Source organism: Sinocyclocheilus grahami, unplaced genomic scaffold, assembly GCF_001515645.1.
Source record: "Sinocyclocheilus grahami isolate Dianchi unplaced genomic scaffold, SAMN03320097.WGS_v1.1 scaffold400.1, whole genome shotgun sequence".
NCBI lineage: Eukaryota > Metazoa > Chordata > Actinopteri > Cypriniformes > Cyprinidae > Sinocyclocheilus > Sinocyclocheilus grahami.
In genome coordinates, this window is record NW_015505579.1 from 255,265 (window position 1) to 273,895 (window position 18,631).

Consider the following 18,631-nt stretch of genomic DNA (forward strand, 5'->3'; position numbering starts at 1 on the left):
TATACATATAAAATAGAAAGTTTTTTATATGTTATCTGTAATGTGCTGTTGCTGGTCACTATTACTTGTAGGTTTATATCATTTTAATTAACCTTTTCAACAGCCTTGCTGCATTTTTAAAAGCAAAAATCTTCCATGTAAAACTGCATGATAATTATAAGAAAATGTACAGAATGCTGAAAATAAAAATCAGATAGTTTTAGATTAAGTATAACATCACACCACTCTACTCATAAACTTCCTAAACTGTAGTTCATGTAAACTATACAAATATTTATCTTATACGCTATCATTCGAAAGTTTAGCATCAGTAAGATTTTTAATTTTATTCAACAAAAATTAGTAATTTATCAAAAGTTACAATAAGCACATTTATAATGTTACATTTACATTTACATTTAGTCATTCATGTTACAAAAGATTTATATTTAAAATAAATGCAGTTCTTTTAAACTTTCTATTCATCAAAGTTATTAAGCAGTTTTCACCATTAATAATAATAAGAAATATTTACTGAGCACCAAATCATCATATTAGAATGATTTTTGATTGATCATGTGACACTGAAGACTTAAGTAATGACTGCTGATCATTCATATGTAATTACATTACATATTAAAATAGAAACAGTTATTTCAAATTGTACTAATATTTTACAATATTACTCTTTTTTTACTGTTTTTGATCAAATAAATGGTGAACATAAGAGACTTTAAAACAACAAAAACATTAAAAAAATTAAGTTGTATATATGTTTATCATATATATCGCAAAAAGTTTTTTGATTACCACTTATGCCTTCAGTTTAAATGTGTCTTTATAATAAGAACACAATAGTGTTTATGTATTTAGTGATCCATGTTAGCATAACATACATTTACTAAAATATTAATACATAAATGTTTCCATGTTATGTTTGGAAGTGTTTTGTTCTATTTCCAGGAGAATACATAAAAACATGGCGACCAAGATATTTCTTACTCAAGAGTGATGGAACATTTATTGGGTACAAAGAACGGCCGCAAGATGTTGACCAGCTGGAAACTCCACTTAACAACTTCTCAGTGGCCCGTAGGTAGCCATTTTGTTTTATCAGTTTGCAGAGGAACACACAAACACTGTTGCTGCATCCCAATTCACCTACTTATACTATGCCCTAAAAGTATGTACTCTTTTTGTGAAGAAAAGGTACATACTTTTGAGTATGTAGCAGAATAGTAGGCAAGCTTTGGGACATACTACTTCGTCATAACTGCGTCTTTAATGGACGCTCTGTTGCTTAGTTACGTGCATCCTGTCACAGTTTAAACTGCCCTGTCAATCATCTTGACAAAGTTAACATGATCCATATTTCGTAAAATTTCATTTCCTACCGTATTGGAAAGAAATGAAGAGTCTTTCATGGCGACAAATTTTTACATGATGCATTTAAAAGGTAATGACCAAACGTATCATTATAAAGTTCACAGTGTTGCTGCAGATGAAATATAACGCAGATAACATTAAATAAATATTTTTTAACAGGCTAGATTTATTTATCACTCAAACCCCTTTCTATACCTGTCTGTCGGTCTTGCATATTCGCCATGTTTGTAGTTTTTTTTTAACACTTTTCATGCATGTTTGTAGTTCTAATATGTGGGCAATATTAGCCGTTAGAGTGTGCACGGATCTGCACTTCGAATTTCTACCGGAAGCAGTAAATCATCCGGGTACCTTTGGAATACTCATTTCAACATACTACGATTTGGGACATACTAATTCTAATTTCGAATACTATTTAGGACGGATAGTATGCGAATTGGGACAGCATGTGCTTTTTTTTTTTTTTTTTTTTTGCTGTATTTGTCCGCTTTTGCATCCTTTCCTAACCCCTCCTAAGAACCCCAATAGCAAAAACTCTCTTTCTCTCTCTCTTGTATTCTCTCAGAATGTCAGCTGATGAAGACAGAGCGACCGAAGGCAAACACTTTTATTATTCGGTGCCTGCAGTGGACTACTGTTATTGAACGCACTTTTCATGTTGAGACTCCAGAGGAAAGGTTGGTATGTCATTTTCAGAAGCAGACAGTATACAGTACAGTTCATCTACTGTTTTGCTTAAAGGGTGGTTGATTGCGATTTCACTTTTTTAACGTTAGTTAGTGTGTAGTGTTACTGTTTGAGCATAAACAATATCTGCAAAGTTACGAACTGAAAGTTCAATGCAAACAGTTCATGCCATGCGCTGCTTTAGAGAAGAGGAAGAGAAAACTATATGAATCGCGATTCTGTCTTCTAACGATTCTAATGGATTTTTAAAATCAATGTTCTAAAGCAGCAGTTCTCAATACTGTTCCTCGCGTTCCCCTGCTCTGCACATGCTCTGCATCTCTCTCTCTCTCTCTCTCTCTCTCTCTCTCATTCAGCTCAGCTCCAACCATGAACTGTTACAATTATACTCTTATTTTCACATAGCTATGAGAAGCATTATACATTGGATGCGCGTGCAGTTGCGTACTGTATTAAAGCTTTAATCAGGATAAAACCGTATATTAAAAGCTAACATAAGCAGTAGCATTTACAAATAACAGCATATCTAAAAGTATGAGACAACAACAAACAAAACACAAAGGCCTACCATTAAAAGCCGTGCTTGCACAGGTTCTGCACAATCCTCTGGTTCTCAATTGGGCTCAAACTGATAAGCGATATTAACGACGCCGTTGTTTACAATACAACCGGAGCACATGCCGCTGAGGTGAGGGGCAGGACGTTTAGATGCGCACTAGAGGCGGTTTAGCCAATCACAACACACTGGGCTAGCTAACCAATCAGAGCCCATCACCTATTTCTGTGGGCAGGGCTTCATAAAAACAGGAAAAGATCAGCCCGTTTCTCAGAGAAGTGACAGAGCGGTGTGGAATAAAGGTAAATTATGTGAAAAATAATGTTTTTTTTTTAAACGAAGCATTAACACATGTTAGACTGCACCCCATAAACACAATCAAGCCTAGAAAAAAACCAGTGAACCACCCCTTTAAATTCATGATTGCACTCCTCAAGTTCCCTAAAGTACTTTTTTTAACACACTGAACAAAAGAAAGCAGTAAAATAATAGTTACCCTGCATGGTTTTCTTGTTTTCGGCAGGGAGGAGTGGACGAAGGCTATCCAGGCTGTGGCAGATAGTCTACACAAGCAGGAGGAAGAGAGAATGGACTCTTCACCTGACCCCATGGACATGGAGGTGTACCTGTCCAAACCTCGACTCAAAGTGGTAGGAGTAACCCCCCCCCCCATATTTTCTTGTTATACAAATTTAATATATAACGTTTTTTTTTTAGGTTAAAATATTTTTTCCTGTTCTTTTTTGCTAAACAACTCTAAGTTAACACTATAAGAAAACGTGAACCTCAGTTCACTCAGATTGTGAAAAAAGACTAAATAAATAAAATATTCTGTGTAGAATAAATTTTTGTACCTTATATTTGATTTTTTAAATTATATTGGATATTTTAAAACTGTATTTCTCAAAGACTTTTCTTTGATGTTGTGTAGACAATGCATGACTTTGAATACCTCAAACTCTTGGGGAAAGGCACTTTTGGGAAGGTCATACTGGTGAAGGAGAAAGCCATGGGCAAATACTATGCCATGAAAATTCTTAAAAAGGAGGTGATAGTAGCAAAAGTAGGTCCTTTGCTTTTATTCTATCTACTTTTTTTTTGGAGTAAATTTAATCATTGGTTTGTGTATTTGCCTGTACAATATATTTTGGCAAGTTCTACATAAATTGTAGTAAGGTCATATAAGAAGTTCTAACAAATTCTTTTCATTACTTATTTATTTATAGGATGAGGTAGCACACACACTTACTGAAAACCGGGTCCTCCAGAACTCCAAACACCCTTTCTTAACAGTAAGCTGATGTTATCAAATTAGAGAGACCATAAAGAGTAAAGAGACATTTTAGAATTAGAGATTATTATGACCTTTTATCATTTACACTAGTATATGTAAATTAAGAAACATTCCAAGTCCAGTTTTTTGACAGGATTTTGGGTTAAGTTTTTTTTTTATTATAATAATTTCATCGAGCAGGGACAGATCTATAAAATTGCATATTGGGTGTCATAAGGACTATGGGGGAGGCAAAACCAAAGCAATCATCCGTGCATAGTTCTTGTGAATTTATGGCCTGGCATAAACATTTGTGTCCATGAATACTTAAAACAGTTGCATTACCACAAAATAACCATCTATACTGGTAATAATTACAAATAAATAGCAAAATATCAATATCCAGGGCATCAAGACACTATCTTTTAAACATATCAATAGATTCTAAATGTCTCTGAGCTTGTAAGGGCAGATCGATAGATCATTACATAGAGAAGCTGTTTTGTTAATATTAATCTATCTATACTGATCTTCAAACGATTTTACATTTAAAGACTTTATCAAGCCAACATAAAATTTGTCTTTCAATAAATTTCAATCTAGTAACGAAGATTAGATTCTTACATTCTTATACTTTCTGTGATCAGGAACTTATTATTGATTGTAGATGGCAAAAAAAACTGCCATAAGAAAATAGTTAGACACAGGTCAAAATAAATCAGGAGAAGAGTTGTGGAATAAAATGTCCGCAATCCCAGACATCCTATCCGGATGGGATTAGATTTCTCTGAGGATCTCTGAATTAGCAGAAAAATTCTGCTTTTTCTTAGGGTGGCAGTTGCCACCTAATGCCAGTCCGGTAGATCTGCCCCTGGAGAGTCGAATTTGTTTTCCCTGATAATCAATATTAAGCCAGACATTAAATGTAAATATTCCTTTAATAGTGAATGTTACAACACCAAATGTCACCTCTGTGTTTCAGGGTCTGAAGTATTCTTTCCAGACTCATGACCGATTATGTTTTGTTATGGAGTATGCAAATGGTGGAGAGGTGAGATCTTGTAAAGGTGAAGTTTAGTAATGATTGCTCATTAAAATTAATCAAGTAATTTTTTAATTTGCATGCAATCAAATGCTTTATTTATATAATGTGTGTACTAAGTATAATAGATTTTTCCCCAGAAGATTAAAAATTCCAAATTGTCTTAAAGGGGCCACATGATGCGATTAAAATTTTTCCTTTCTCTTTGGAGTGTTACAAGCTCTTACCGCAAGCCCGCCGGATGCTACTTAGTCGAAATCGCCAGCCACGCCATTCTCAAGCCCACCCGCCCCTGCTCACTCTAGGCCACCGTGTGTGACGCTGTGTTTCGTTGTGAAAGCGAAACTACTTTGTTTGGCCTTCCAAAAAACGATGCAACGCAACGCGTAAAAAGACAGTATAAGTCATTATAATCCACAATTATGTCCCCACTGGATGCAACGAATGCCTCGTTTATAATGGGTTTTCATGTTTTTGAATCATCGCTCCGGCCTGACAGGGCATCACCATGGTAAGGGGCATAACATTTCCGTCACACGCTTGAGGTATTCGGCCAATCATAAAGCACTGGATAGCTGGCCAATCACAGCACACCTCGCTTTTCAGACCGATGAGCTTTGTAAAAATCAACGCGTTTCAGAAAGGCGGGGCATAGAGGAGAAAAAATAATGTACAGTATGTGGAAAATAATGTGTTTTTTTTTATCTTAAACCGCATAAACACATTTCATTACACCAAATACACAAAATAATGTTCTTTTTAGAAACATCATATGACCCCTTTAAGGTGATGATACACGGGATAACCTGGTTGTCCGTTGACGGCAACATTGCTCAAAAAGTTGCCCTGTGTGTCATTACTTTTACTGTATATCATCTGGGATATTTATGGGGTATTTGTTCCTATATCACAGCTTTTCTTTCATTTATCGCGAGATCGTGTTTTTTCGGAAGAGAGAGCACAGTTTTATGGGGCAGAGATCGTCTCAGCCCTGGATTACCTTCATTCTGAGAAAAATGTGGTTTATAGAGACCTAAAGGTGAGATTAGTAGAAAAAAAATCCATCCATGAATGAATCATGTTTAATAACGTTAAATACATTTCTTATTATCTTTAAAGAAAGCTGGTTATGATGTAATTAGTGTAATGCTACGTGTTGTATCATTATTAAAACAATATATCACATAACAATATAATTATTCTGTGGTAGTTGGAGAATTTGATGCTGGATAAAGATGGCCACATAAAGATCACTGATTTTGGCCTGTGCAAGGAGGGAATTACAGAGGGAGCCACAATGAAGACGTTCTGTGGTACACCAGAGTATCTGGCTCCTGAGGTAATAAAAAATTTGATGAAAGATACAGTATATGAAATGAGTTCCACACACTAATAGTTTGTAAATATACTCTGTAATAATTTCTGTATGAACAGTGAATAGAGAGGAAAATCCCGGTTGGAACAAAAAAGCACATTGTTTCTCTCTCTCATTTTTGGAAGTTGTAGCATACCCTGTTAAACATAACAATTTAAACATTTTAAGGTCTCTAATATCTAGAGAGCCATCTGTTAGCATTCTCAGTCATTGTTCCTCATGTTCTCGCTCTAGGAAGAATACAACACACAGTGGTTTAGACGATGGCACAGTCGTACAATGTATGCTTTGCTCCACATATTTCTCTCTGGCTCTTTGAAAATTTTAGGTTCCCTTTCATAGATTCACTTGACTCTGTGTCAGTAGCTGACACTATGGGAACTTCCTCCAAGTGTGGCGATTGTCTGGAGCCTGTGTCCTCCGTATTTTTCCCGTAAGCGCAAACGTGGCCATTTATAAATTGAATGTGTCTGGTTTCCAGCTATTTAAGCTTACACATTATTTAGCTGTTTGTTTTGTTTTGTTGATTGATGTTGAAAACTGCTGTTTCTTACCATATTATTTTAATGTATTGTCTTAATTATAACACACTGGTTTGTAGCGCAAACACTGCACTTTGTTATACTTTCACGTTATTCCCTACAGTGGCTAATGAATCGGAAGTCTCGCAAAAAAACGGCTAACGGCTTAACCGGCTAAAAAAAGACATACCCCAAGCTATCACTCCTCCGATTTCTCTTCTTCAGGAATATTATTTATCTGCCTGTGCCATCTTCAGATTTTTATTGTGTTTCAGCAAGTCACTTTAAATGGACTTTATTTTTTACTTAGAATGGAATACAATGGCGTCTCGTCAGTGTGTGCCTCCGTGTTTTCGCTTATTACAAACAAGGAAGGGGTTTTCACACTATATTTAACCCTTGGTCATTCTAAACACTGGGTAAATGGAATCCAGGTGTTATCTTGCTTTTAATTTAATCAGGATTAACAATTAATCCTGACGTTTCACACAGTACATTCCTAAACCCCGGGTTAACATTCTTTTAACACTGCAAAAGCGGTGCTAACCCTTTTTTGATAGGCCTGCTTCTAAATTATGCATGTGAAACATACCTTTACCTGGGGTTATAAGTGGGGTTTAGAACCACAGTTGTCACGCTCTTGTGGAAAGAAGGTGCACAAAGACAAAGGTAATACAATATAACATTTAATGATAATCCAAGATGAAGATACATTCAAATCACAGGGAAACACAAGCAGCATACACAAATACAATAGGACTGAACAGAAACTGGCAGTACTTATACCAAAGCAAGAGAGGGACTAATGACAAAATTAACAGGGCACAGGTGAACTGAATGAACTAATCAAAGGAACTAAGGAAAACTAGGTCATGACACAAAACAGGAGAACAGAAACAAGGTCCATATGGTGACAACAGTAACTTGGGGTTAAGTGCATTGTAAAAAGCCCTTCACAGTGAATAAGTAAAGTGTTTTGGCTTTTCTTTATGCAGAAGCAACCCTCAATAGCTTGTCGAAGTGCTCACATTGCTACAATTTTCTCACGTGTACTCCACAATCTCTCAACTGTTCACACGAGTGTGCCCCCATAGTGCATTTTAGTCCCATCATAGAGTCCCATATTCTTCCATCCACCATGCTCTGCTGGCCTTAGGGATCATGTAGTGAACCAAAGGCTTCATAATCAGGCTCCAGTCATGAGATGTCTGATACTTCTCTCACTTCATTTGGAAGTGTGGTGAATTCTGCTGTGCCTGCGTGCCTGAGGTACTCCACATAATGGTTGGTCCAACAGGAAGACTCTAATCTTATGGCAGAAAATTCATTTCCAGTTGGAGAAAGAAGCCTAGGAGGCAGTGCCTCACAGTACCACACAATAAAAGTTATGCACAGATGCCATCTCACCCTGTTACCTGGGAAACAACCCCATTTTTGGACTGGATTTTTAAGATTTTCTTCTTATTACAAATGCCCTGTAAGTTGAAGCACAGCTTAAGAAGGTCACCCAGCCGCTGGAGCCCGGAAGGGCGATCATGTCACATGTTGAGGCCTAGAGAATGGAAGTTGCCGCCTCAGACCGCGAGTTCGGCTAGGCAGAGGGGGATATGTTCACTTCGAGAAAGATAGCCCAGTGTGCCTTTTGGTTCTCTTTTTCTCCTCCATTGTCTTTGGGGATAGACGCTCTGGCTAATGTGTGGCCGATGACTCGCTTATATGCCTTCCTTCCAATTGCAGAGTGGGGGGAGACAAAGTGAGTCTTCCTCTTTTGGGGTTCTAATTACATTTTGAATGCAAAAGCTCATTCTACTAGGGGGCTGTATACTTTTAAGTGGTGGCTATTTGCGTTATTAGTGTAAGCAGCCCTTGGAGCATGCAGTCTGGATCTGATTCACTGCCCTGTTGGTTCAGTGCTGGTTATCCTTGAATTTATCTGTGGGCGGACCCCAGCTACACTTAAGGTGTATGCAGCGGAGTGATGGATAAATTGAAGTGTACTGTACAGTGCTATTGTGATTCCTCCAACATTTAGATTTCACACCTTTCACATGTTATAGATTTCTTTATCATCGCATAATTAATCAATAATTTTCTCCAGCTTGCAACTACTTTAAATATATCCAGCTTTATCCACATACTGTACATAGATTTTAAAGTTTGTCACTATACCAAATTGAAATTGTACAATTCCTTACAGATTTTATACCTTTCAAACCGTACAGATTTCCATGTCATAGAATAATGTATTAATAACGCCAACTTGCAACTACTTCAAATATATCCACATATCTACATATACAGTAGTCAACATTTAAAGTGGGTCTAAAAAGTTAGTCAAAGTTGTCCTAAGACAAGAACACATTTTGGTTTTAGGTTTTAGGATAACCTTGATGAAAGGTTTTGATCCACTTCAAATGTTGACTACTGTATATCTGCATATACTCACATAAAGCGATATGTGCTAATCTCAGCTAAGTGCAAATAGCAAATCTCAAGATAAGTGATTCTTTACAGCGTTGCCATATGTAAACTCATATTTTGTCCAGCTCTAAACTGCTAAATGTGGGCACTAAATGTGTATTGTGAAAATCGATATACAAATAAAAATGGTCTTGACTTGAAATTGAATTCCATCTTTCAAGCATTTAGGAGTATATTTGGGAATATACCATCTCCAATTTTAATCAGTTCCACATGCAATCATCTGATCTGTCATGTGATTAATCATGGATAATAATAGGAGTGTTCAACTTGAAGCGGCGCTGCGCAGATCGATATGTGTATGACATCAAAGTACAGTGAGTGTGATTAAAGAGCAGACGGCTCCTTATGCTTTTGGATCTCTCTCGTGGTACTTTGATGTCATGCACCGATCGATCTGCGCTGTGCCGCTTCAAGTTGAACACACCTAATGGAGATGTTGAGAAGTTATGTTATGACAAGCCATGAATTTTGATGTGAAAGGTAGAAGACAGACATTCTTTTGCTTTTAAGTGCATTCCAAAAATCACTGTTAAAACATTTACACTCTAATGAAATATTTGTGATTTTACATTAATTTACATGAATAAATTATTTTGTCAGAATACACAGCAGTTTAAATGGTTTTCAATGAAAAGAACACACTTGTAGTTATCTACCATGCTAACCAGCAAAATCCTGACCCCTTTGGCCCCACTTTTGGTTCTCTGCTGCTCTTTCTCAGGTTCTTGAGGACAATGATTATGGTCGGGCGGTGGACTGGTGGGGGTTGGGTGTAGTCATGTACGAGATGATGTGCGGCCGGCTGCCCTTCTACAACCAAGATCATGAGAAACTCTTTGAATTGATCCTCATGGATGAGATCCGTTTTCCTCGTACACTTGGACCTGAGGCAAAATCTTTGCTGTCAGGACTACTTCAGAAAGACCCAAAGCAGCGGTGAGAAACATTTTGAATTTCTTCTGCTGGCAGTAATACAAAATATTGCCAACCATATACATATTTCTGCATCAATGCCACGTTTGAATGAGGTCTTGAAATTTTAAGGGAAGCTGAGCTACCTTTGCTGAGCTACCTTCACTGCGCAAGCAATGGCACTTGGTACATAATCTTTTGGGAGTATTTGTCCTAAAAGAAATAGTCAAAATAGTCAAAAACTTTTTTTTTTTGCATAGGAATGGGGATTGACTATACTGACCAGATTTACTGTTCTCTGTCTAATAGTCTAAAAGTCTAATACCATAAAATCTTAAAACTGCTAGAGTGAGACAAGAGTGGTTTATTTCATGTGTGGTAGAAGAGCAGTCTGTGATATAGAATAGTATGCAGATGGACTCATAGATAATATTTTAGATTAAGATGAGTCACAACCTATGAAGGTCTCTTTGTCTTTTGGGGACAATTGATTTAATTTAGTACTCTTACAAATAATCATCAGTGATATTATTTTGCTGTTGCACTATTTATTATATAAATAAAACTAAACAAAATATAATGTGACTGTGCAATAAAATAAAGCTAAGACCCCCGCCACATGGCCTCCCAGCCTGACCATAAAAAAATCCTCTAAAACCAGACTAGTTTAGCCTGGGAGACCAGCATGGATTAGCTAACCAAAATATTGATGGGTACAGTGTGAATCAGATTATGTTTTCAGAAATTGCCATGACAGAGGTGCTTTGTGGTAACACAGCAGCAGCAATTGTTGACTCATCAGCTTGCCAATGAAAATGCTGCTCTCTTGATCACTTGGTCAAGTGAAAAAATGACAAGCAAGAACTAAGAACTGTGTGACAGGGAAAATCTTTAGAAGTATAGTTTTGTGTGTTTTAAGAGTTCTCTGAAAGTTGTTCCTGGAAAATGCATTAAAGGTAACAAGGGAATGTAACTGTTTGTTTATCTGTTCTTGGGTTTTCTTTCTGCAGGTTAGGTGGAGGTCCAGATGATGCAAAAGAAACCATGCAGCATAAGTTCTTTGCAGGCATTGAGTGGCAAGATGTTTATGAGAAGAAGGTGAAGAATAATAGCATGTATTTACTGACAAAATTCCTTTTGGTAATAGAGAGGCCACTTACATATAATATTGTTTTTCTGTTTCTCCACAGCTTGTTCCACCCTTTAAGCCCCAGGTAACCTCAGAAACAGACACTCGCTATTTTGATGTGGAGTTTACAGGTCAGACCATCACCATCACACCCCCAGGCCAAGGTGATGCCCCCTCTTACACTACATGTTAAAAACTCTCAGTTAACAGTTATTTGGTTAATAACGAAGGCGCCACCGAGTGGTGATTTACAGGTTGCTCTATAAAAATAGAGAACATTTTTCATTGGTTATGGTTTTTATCTGTGTTGTTTTATGTTTTTTTTTTTTTTTCCCTCAGATGAAAACATGGAGTCCTTTGACAGTGATAGAAGACCCCACTTCCCTCAGTTCTCATATTCTGCCAGTGGCACAGCATAAAAACCCTTTAAAAGAATACTTGACCTAGACATTTCTGTGATCATTTACTTACCCCCATGTCATTACAAGTCAGTATGACTTCGTTCCTTATGTGAAACTTAAATAGATTTTTTATGAATATCCTGGCAACACTTCAATTTTTGGAGCTTGACATCATGTCCACACTACTGCAACAGCTTCAGATTGTCTACATTTACTGGATGCATCAAAGTGAAGTTACGATCCATTCGTCCAGTTGTCAGAAGGGTTCATGTGCATGGAGTACACCAAAGATAGAACGGGACATCAGTTTACTGTTGGATATTTGTTGTGTTGCGCAACGTCCAGTGTATACAGCATCACTAGTTATAAGGTTCTGTTTGCTTTTGCGGTGTCACATTACAACGCTTGTGTAGACATGGTGTGACAGTCACCAGATTTGTAACAATATGAGGTTAAATAAATTATGACGGAATTTTCATTTTGGGGTGAACTGTTCCTCACTAATAACACACACATTTTCTACACAAATACACTCCCCTGAGACACTGCTAATAACGTATTCATAGCCAATGCTGCACACTATTTATTTTGTAGTAACACCCTTCAATACTGGATTCACAATGTAAAGATTTTATCAGTGATCATTATTCAGTCCAATTCTTTATTGAGCATGTTGCTATGTCTTTGAAACAGGCTCGAAAATCTGTTAGTCATTTATAAATTCTTACAAATGCACTTAAATTCTTATTTTAAGACATCACCAAAAATGAAAATTCTGTTATCATTTACTCACCCCCATGTTGTTCTTTCTCACGTTTTTTTCTACATAAGTTGTACTTAAAATGTGGTTCTTAAGTATGACTATAGTGTGTCATGGTTGTGTCCTATGAGGATACAATATTACCTGAATCCCAAAGAAGTGATGAATTACAGTTACGTTGGAGACGAGTATAATTTTGTTTGAGTATAATTTTTTAAAAGGATTGTTTGATTCTATTTTAGGATTGTCTTTCAAAAGATTTAAAGCATTTGCCAAAATCCACTCAGATTTTTCTCAAACAGAACAGCTACATCTCGAAATTCAGTATAGTAGATTGTTTTGCACCATTGAGGACATCACTATTTGCATGATCTTTACAGTGATGAAACTGAAGGTTTCAGCTAGTGGTAATAGAGGTTAATTAGTTAAATAATTTATATGTCAATGCAATTTACAAGATTTCTAAGATCTGTCCATGATATTTATTCACACTTTCATGAGACTAAATTTTTAAAAAAGCAAAAGCAAAAAAAAAAAATGCCTTCATGTGAGTTTATTATAGCGGGAAATGGTTATACAGCATAAATTAAAATTGCCAAACAATCGATGTAATTAACTTAATAGCATTCTTACATGTATTTATAATTTTAAAAAAAATTTGTTTACATGTTGCATGGTACCCAATATTTATTATGTCATTTTAAATGTTGTATTACATGAATTTATTTAAGAACTGCATTACAAGGAATTCATTACTAAAGTTTCCAGACCCTTCATTTTTTTAAATACGCTGCAGTAAATTCAAGCAAAACCATTTATTTGGCCTTTATTTGAGTGTGTTTAATGTTTTATTGAAGACATTTAGATAAAATTATGACGTTTTTTAAATTGACGTCAACAAGTTGTCAACGGATTAAGCTGTAAATGATTTTTTTTGCAAGCCTCTGCAAATGTAGTGTATTTTAAAAGTTGCATAATAGTATAAATAATATGACAAGCATGTTTCAGCATTTTGCCCCTTAGATAAAACATCTAACAAAAACAGAGCATTGATTTGGCCAGTATTTGAATAATGAAACCCTTAAATAATATTGAATGTTGTTTGGTGGTCTATGATGTGTATCACTATATTTTTTCTCTTTTTGTTCTACTTGCTTTTATATTTTATAAAAGTTTTTCTAGTTCACTAAATATGAAACATTTGAAATTTTTCTAAAAAAAAAAAACATGAGCTTCAGTTATTTGAGTTATTGTCTTAGCAGAATAAGGGACAAAAATATTATACCATGTTTTGAAAAAAAAAAAATTAAAGAACATATCCTCTTGTTTTTGTTTATGTGTCTATATATATATATATATATATATATATATATATACCATGCCCTCACGTATGTTGATGTGTCTCACACCTTTAGAAGAAAAATGATCATGCTTGGGATATTGAGATTATACAATATTTGCCATTTTCATAAAATGGTTTGAGATCAGTTTATGTAGCATCAATTATAAACATATTTAAGACACATAGACTATATGAATCAAAGTATTGTGACCTTTTTACTTTTTTTTTTGAACTCTTACACCGTTCCTGAAACTATTGGTCCTTTTCTCTAAACTCTACACATAAAACCATAAAATATGCACAGAACATTTTGACTTTGCTTGTTCATTGTGCAAGTGGAGTGCGCACAGGAGTTTGACATAGCACTCACACATAAAAAAATACACTGTAGGTACAGTGTGCATGCACAATTGATCAACTTTACATTGAACTGAACTGTCTTGAGCTGTACAAAGACACTATTGGCTTTAGAGCTGCTTTACAGCAGAATTTGAATTACTACTGCTTTGAAACAATCTGGATTGTATGAAGCGTTTATAATAAAGGTGACTTACTGTAACTTGTATACATCTTCAGTATATTTACACAGAATTACACAGTACTATATACAGATGTTTTCCCACATGATCATTGGGTGTATGTAATCAGTAAATAAGTATGGCATTTAAATGGCAGTTTCCCAGATTAAACACAAGAGCTGTGTCTAATGTAGAGAGAGTCTCGGTTACGTATGTAACGTCTAGGTTACTTGTGTAACCCTCGTTCCCTGAAGGAGGGAACGGAGACGTTACGTTAGTGACTGACGAATTGGGATCTCGCCCGAGAGCCCAATCACCTTCGAGTGTTAACTAAACAAGCCAATGGACAGCTCGTCGGCTGCTAGGGGAATTCCTCACAGTGACAGTAAGACCAGTCCGCCCACCGCCAGAAAAAGGACGCCCCTGGCTGCCACCAGAGGGAATCCCAGATCTAGGCAGTGGCACGGGCACTCCGCCCCTTTGCAGGTTGACGTCGAGAGTGACCGACTGAAAGGGAACTGTGTTTAGTGTTTTGAAAAAAGTTTGATTTACAATCGCAAACTGAGTGTAAAGCAGTTTTGCAGACTTGGTCTGAAGAATGGTTTCACTATGTGCTTAAAGTACACTTTTGGTTATACAGCATAAATTAAAATGGCCAAACAATCGATGTAATTAACTTAATAGCATTCTTCTTACATGTATTTATAATTTAAAAAAAAATGTGTTTACATGTTGCATGGTACCCAATATTTATTATGTCATTTTAAATGTTGTATTACATTAATTTATTTAAGAACTGCATTACAAGGAATTCATTACTAAAGTTTCCAGACCCTTCATTTTTTTAAATACGCTGCAGTAAATTCAAGCAAAACCATTTATTTGGCATTTATTTGAGTGTGTTTAATGTTTTATTAAAGACATTTGGATAAAATTATGACGTTTTTTTAATTGACGTCAACAAGTTGTCAATGGATTAAGCTGTAAATTATTTTTTTGCAAGCCTCTGCAAATGTAGTGTATTTTAAAAGTTGCATAATAGTATAAATAATATGACAAGCATGTTTCAGCATTTTGCCCCTTAGATAAAACATCTAACAAAAACAGAGCATTGATTTGGCCAGTATTTGAATAATGAAACCCTTAAATAATATTGAATGTTGTTTGGTGGTCTATGATGTGTATCACTATATTTTTCTCTTTTTGTTCTACTTGCTTTTATATTTTATAAAAGTTTTTCTAGTTCACTAAATATGAAACATTTTAAATTTTTCTAAAAAAAAAAAAACATGAGCTTTAGTTATTTGAGTTATTGTCTTAGCAGAATAAGGGACAAAAATATTATACCATGTTTAAAAAAAAAAAATTAAAGACCATATCCTCTTGTTTTTGTTTATGTGTCTATATATATATATATATATATATATATATATATATATATATATATATATATATATATACTGTATACCATACCCTCACGTATGTTGATGTGTCTCACACCTTCAGAAGAAAAATGATCATACTTGGGATATTGAGATTATACAATATTTGTCATTTTCATAAAATGGTTTGAGATCAGTTTATGTAGCATCAATTATAAACATATTTAAGACACATAGACTATATGAATCAAAGTATTGTGACCTTTTTACTTTTTTTTTTGAACTCTTACACCGTTTCTGAAACTATTGGTCCTTTTCTCTAAACTCTAGACATAAAACCACAAAATATGCACAGAACATTTTGACTTTGCTTGTTCATTGTGCAAGTGGAGTGCGCACAGGAGTTTGACATAGCACTCACACATAAAAAAATACACTGTAGGTACAGTGTGCATGCACAATTGATCAACTTTACATTGAACTGAACTGTCTTGAGCTGTACAAAGACACTATTAGCTTTAGAGCTGCTTTACAGCAGAATTTGAATTACTACTGCTTTGAAACAATCTGGATTGTATGAAGCGTTTATAATAAAGGTGACTTACTGTAACTTCAGAATCAGAATCAGAATGAGTTTTATTGCCAGGTATGTTTACACATACGAGGAATTTGTTTTCATGACAGAAGCTCCACATTGTAACAGAATGACAGTGACAGAACAAAAAACACAGATAATAAAAAATAGAAAAATAGAACAAGTAAATAAGGAATAAAAATATACAAATCGACAATTGTATGTACAGGTATATAACAATAGACAGTTGTATGTACAGGTATATTATGTGGAAATTGAAATGTAGACTGAGTGTGTGTGTTAGATAAATAAGTGTATGAGTGAATAAATAGTGTGTTCCACAGTTATTGTCAAGTGTTCATGAGATGGATGGCCTGAGGGAAGAAACTGTTCCTGTGTCTGGTCGTTCTGGTGCTCAGAGCTTGTATACTTGTATACATCTTCAGTATATTTACACAGAATTACACAGTACTATATACAGATGTTTTCCCACATGATCATTGGGTGTAATCAGTAAATAAGTATGGCATTTAAATGGCAGTTTCCCAGATTAAACACAAGAGCTGTGTCTAATGTAGAGAGCTGTGATTAGTGTTTTGGAAAAAGTTTGTTTTACAATCGCAAACTGAGTGTAAAGCAGTTTTGCAGACTTGGTCTGAAGAATGGTTTCACTATGTGCTTAAAGTACACTTTTATTGTGTAAGCAATTTTAAAACACTATAACTACTTAAATGTTTAACATAGTAAAAACCATCTTTTAAGCAATATATAATCCAAAATGATGATTAATACTTTAAATTTCACACCATGTGTATATAAGAACACATATGAATATATGGGCTATATGAGTCAAAGCAGTATTACATTTTGACGATTCTATTTGAATGTGTATTAATATGCAGTATTAGCAAAGCAACTCTTAAGCATTATATAATGTAATAATGTTTATCAAAATTCTAAAAAATGTTATACCTTTACTTTTTTAAAGTATCTCCAATGCATTGCATGCGAAAAATGAACTGAAATAGTAAGAAAAGTCTATTAAAAATTCATAATCACATTGAAATATGCACTGAAAAATTAGGTTGAAGGCAAATATGAAGGTAGCAATAAAAAATCAATTCAAAATATTGTTTTTAAACTTTAAAACTGTCAGTGCAGTGTCAATAACTAATCACAACCAACAGCTCGTTCCTTCTTCATTTGACTATATAGACCTTTTCATTTTTTTTCCCCAGCACATATTATTAAAATAAAATATTATTTATTTATTTCATTTCATTTCCCCCTCTGGATCCAATGAAAAAGCCAGTGTCTTCATTCTGGATACCGACTCGGATGCTTGGTGGTTCAGTGGTGTTGCAGTATTCCGCTGTAGAAATTCACCGGTGGCGGCGCTGGACGCAGATGCCATGACAGCATCATCTGTGTCTCTAACGGGAGAGGGTGTAGTCTACATGGAACCACAACACTGATGAGAATCTAAGATCTTTTAACTGGATTTCGCAAAATAACATCGTGTAGTCGGGGAAGCGCCTATCGTATTGCGGAAGGGGACATTTCTTTTGTTTATCTGTGAGAGATCAGTGCATCTGGAGTATTGTAGGTAAGGTCGGAGGATATTCAGTATCATCAGGGGCTGAAGATAAAAAGCCAGATTCGCTCTAGATTTATCACATTTCACACTAGAAGGGTAATGTTTTTGCTACGTGTCATTTAACACGTAACATTTCTTGTACAGAATACTGAGCAATTTGATATGCGATTAAATTACGCCTATAATTTCAAATCGAATGTTAAGATTCAGCCATGATAATCAATATGACAAAATATCTGTGATTTCGTGGATTTGCTTCATGCATAGGCTACTGATGTCACATTGACATTCTCTTCTAAAGACATCAGAAGGCGTCTCTCTGTGCTGGTGCGACAGCAGCTGATCACTCCATCACCAAATCATTGCTGCTCACTGCTGTTGAGTCAATTGTGACGATCGTATGAAGCAGACTTAGGCCCGATTTATTGCAAATGTGACATAAAATACACAAAACTATACTTGCATGTTGTCCACTAACAATGAAAATGACGATTTGTGCGTGAATGACGAGAATGTTTGATTCTACGGTTTTGTAGTCTCTGACACAACAGATGAAAGATGAATTAGGCTATCTGTGCAGGCATGCTAAAATATCAAAGTGTGTTCGGTCCAAATTCATCTATCAACTATGTATGTGTATGTGGCATATATATATATATATATATATATATATATATATATATATATACCGGTGTTTTTTTATTTATTTTATC

General features: G+C 35.3%; 2 protein-coding genes across 5 annotated transcripts in view; both read left to right on the plus strand.

Moving 5' to 3' along the window:
- Positions 1–13,107, plus strand: part of LOC107550532 (RAC-alpha serine/threonine-protein kinase-like) — a 21,005-nt gene extending 7,898 nt beyond the window's left edge. For both annotated transcript variants that reach the window (XM_016231846.1, XM_016231847.1), the window contains exons 3-14: positions 943–1,071; positions 1,931–2,042; positions 3,132–3,258; positions 3,540–3,671; positions 3,835–3,900; positions 4,864–4,932; positions 5,837–5,962; positions 6,134–6,262; positions 10,025–10,239; positions 11,226–11,313; positions 11,406–11,508; positions 11,684–13,107. In XM_016231846.1, coding sequence (XP_016087332.1) covers positions 943–1,071; positions 1,931–2,042; positions 3,132–3,258; positions 3,540–3,671; positions 3,835–3,900; positions 4,864–4,932; positions 5,837–5,962; positions 6,134–6,262; positions 10,025–10,239; positions 11,226–11,313; positions 11,406–11,508; positions 11,684–11,763 — 1,376 coding nt within the window. In that variant the 3' untranslated portion in view covers positions 11,764–13,107. The remainder of the gene's footprint in view (positions 1–942; positions 1,072–1,930; positions 2,043–3,131; positions 3,259–3,539; positions 3,672–3,834; positions 3,901–4,863; positions 4,933–5,836; positions 5,963–6,133; positions 6,263–10,024; positions 10,240–11,225; positions 11,314–11,405; positions 11,509–11,683) is intronic.
- A 4,561-nt stretch (positions 13,108–17,668) lies between these two features.
- The window catches only part of LOC107550527 (centrosomal protein of 170 kDa protein B-like), a 19,826-nt gene continuing 18,863 nt past the window's right edge, over positions 17,669–18,631 (plus strand). For all 3 annotated transcript variants that reach the window (XM_016231830.1, XM_016231832.1, XM_016231833.1), the window contains exon 1: positions 17,669–17,927. The gene's annotated coding sequence lies outside the window, so the exon portion shown is untranslated. The remainder of the gene's footprint in view (positions 17,928–18,631) is intronic.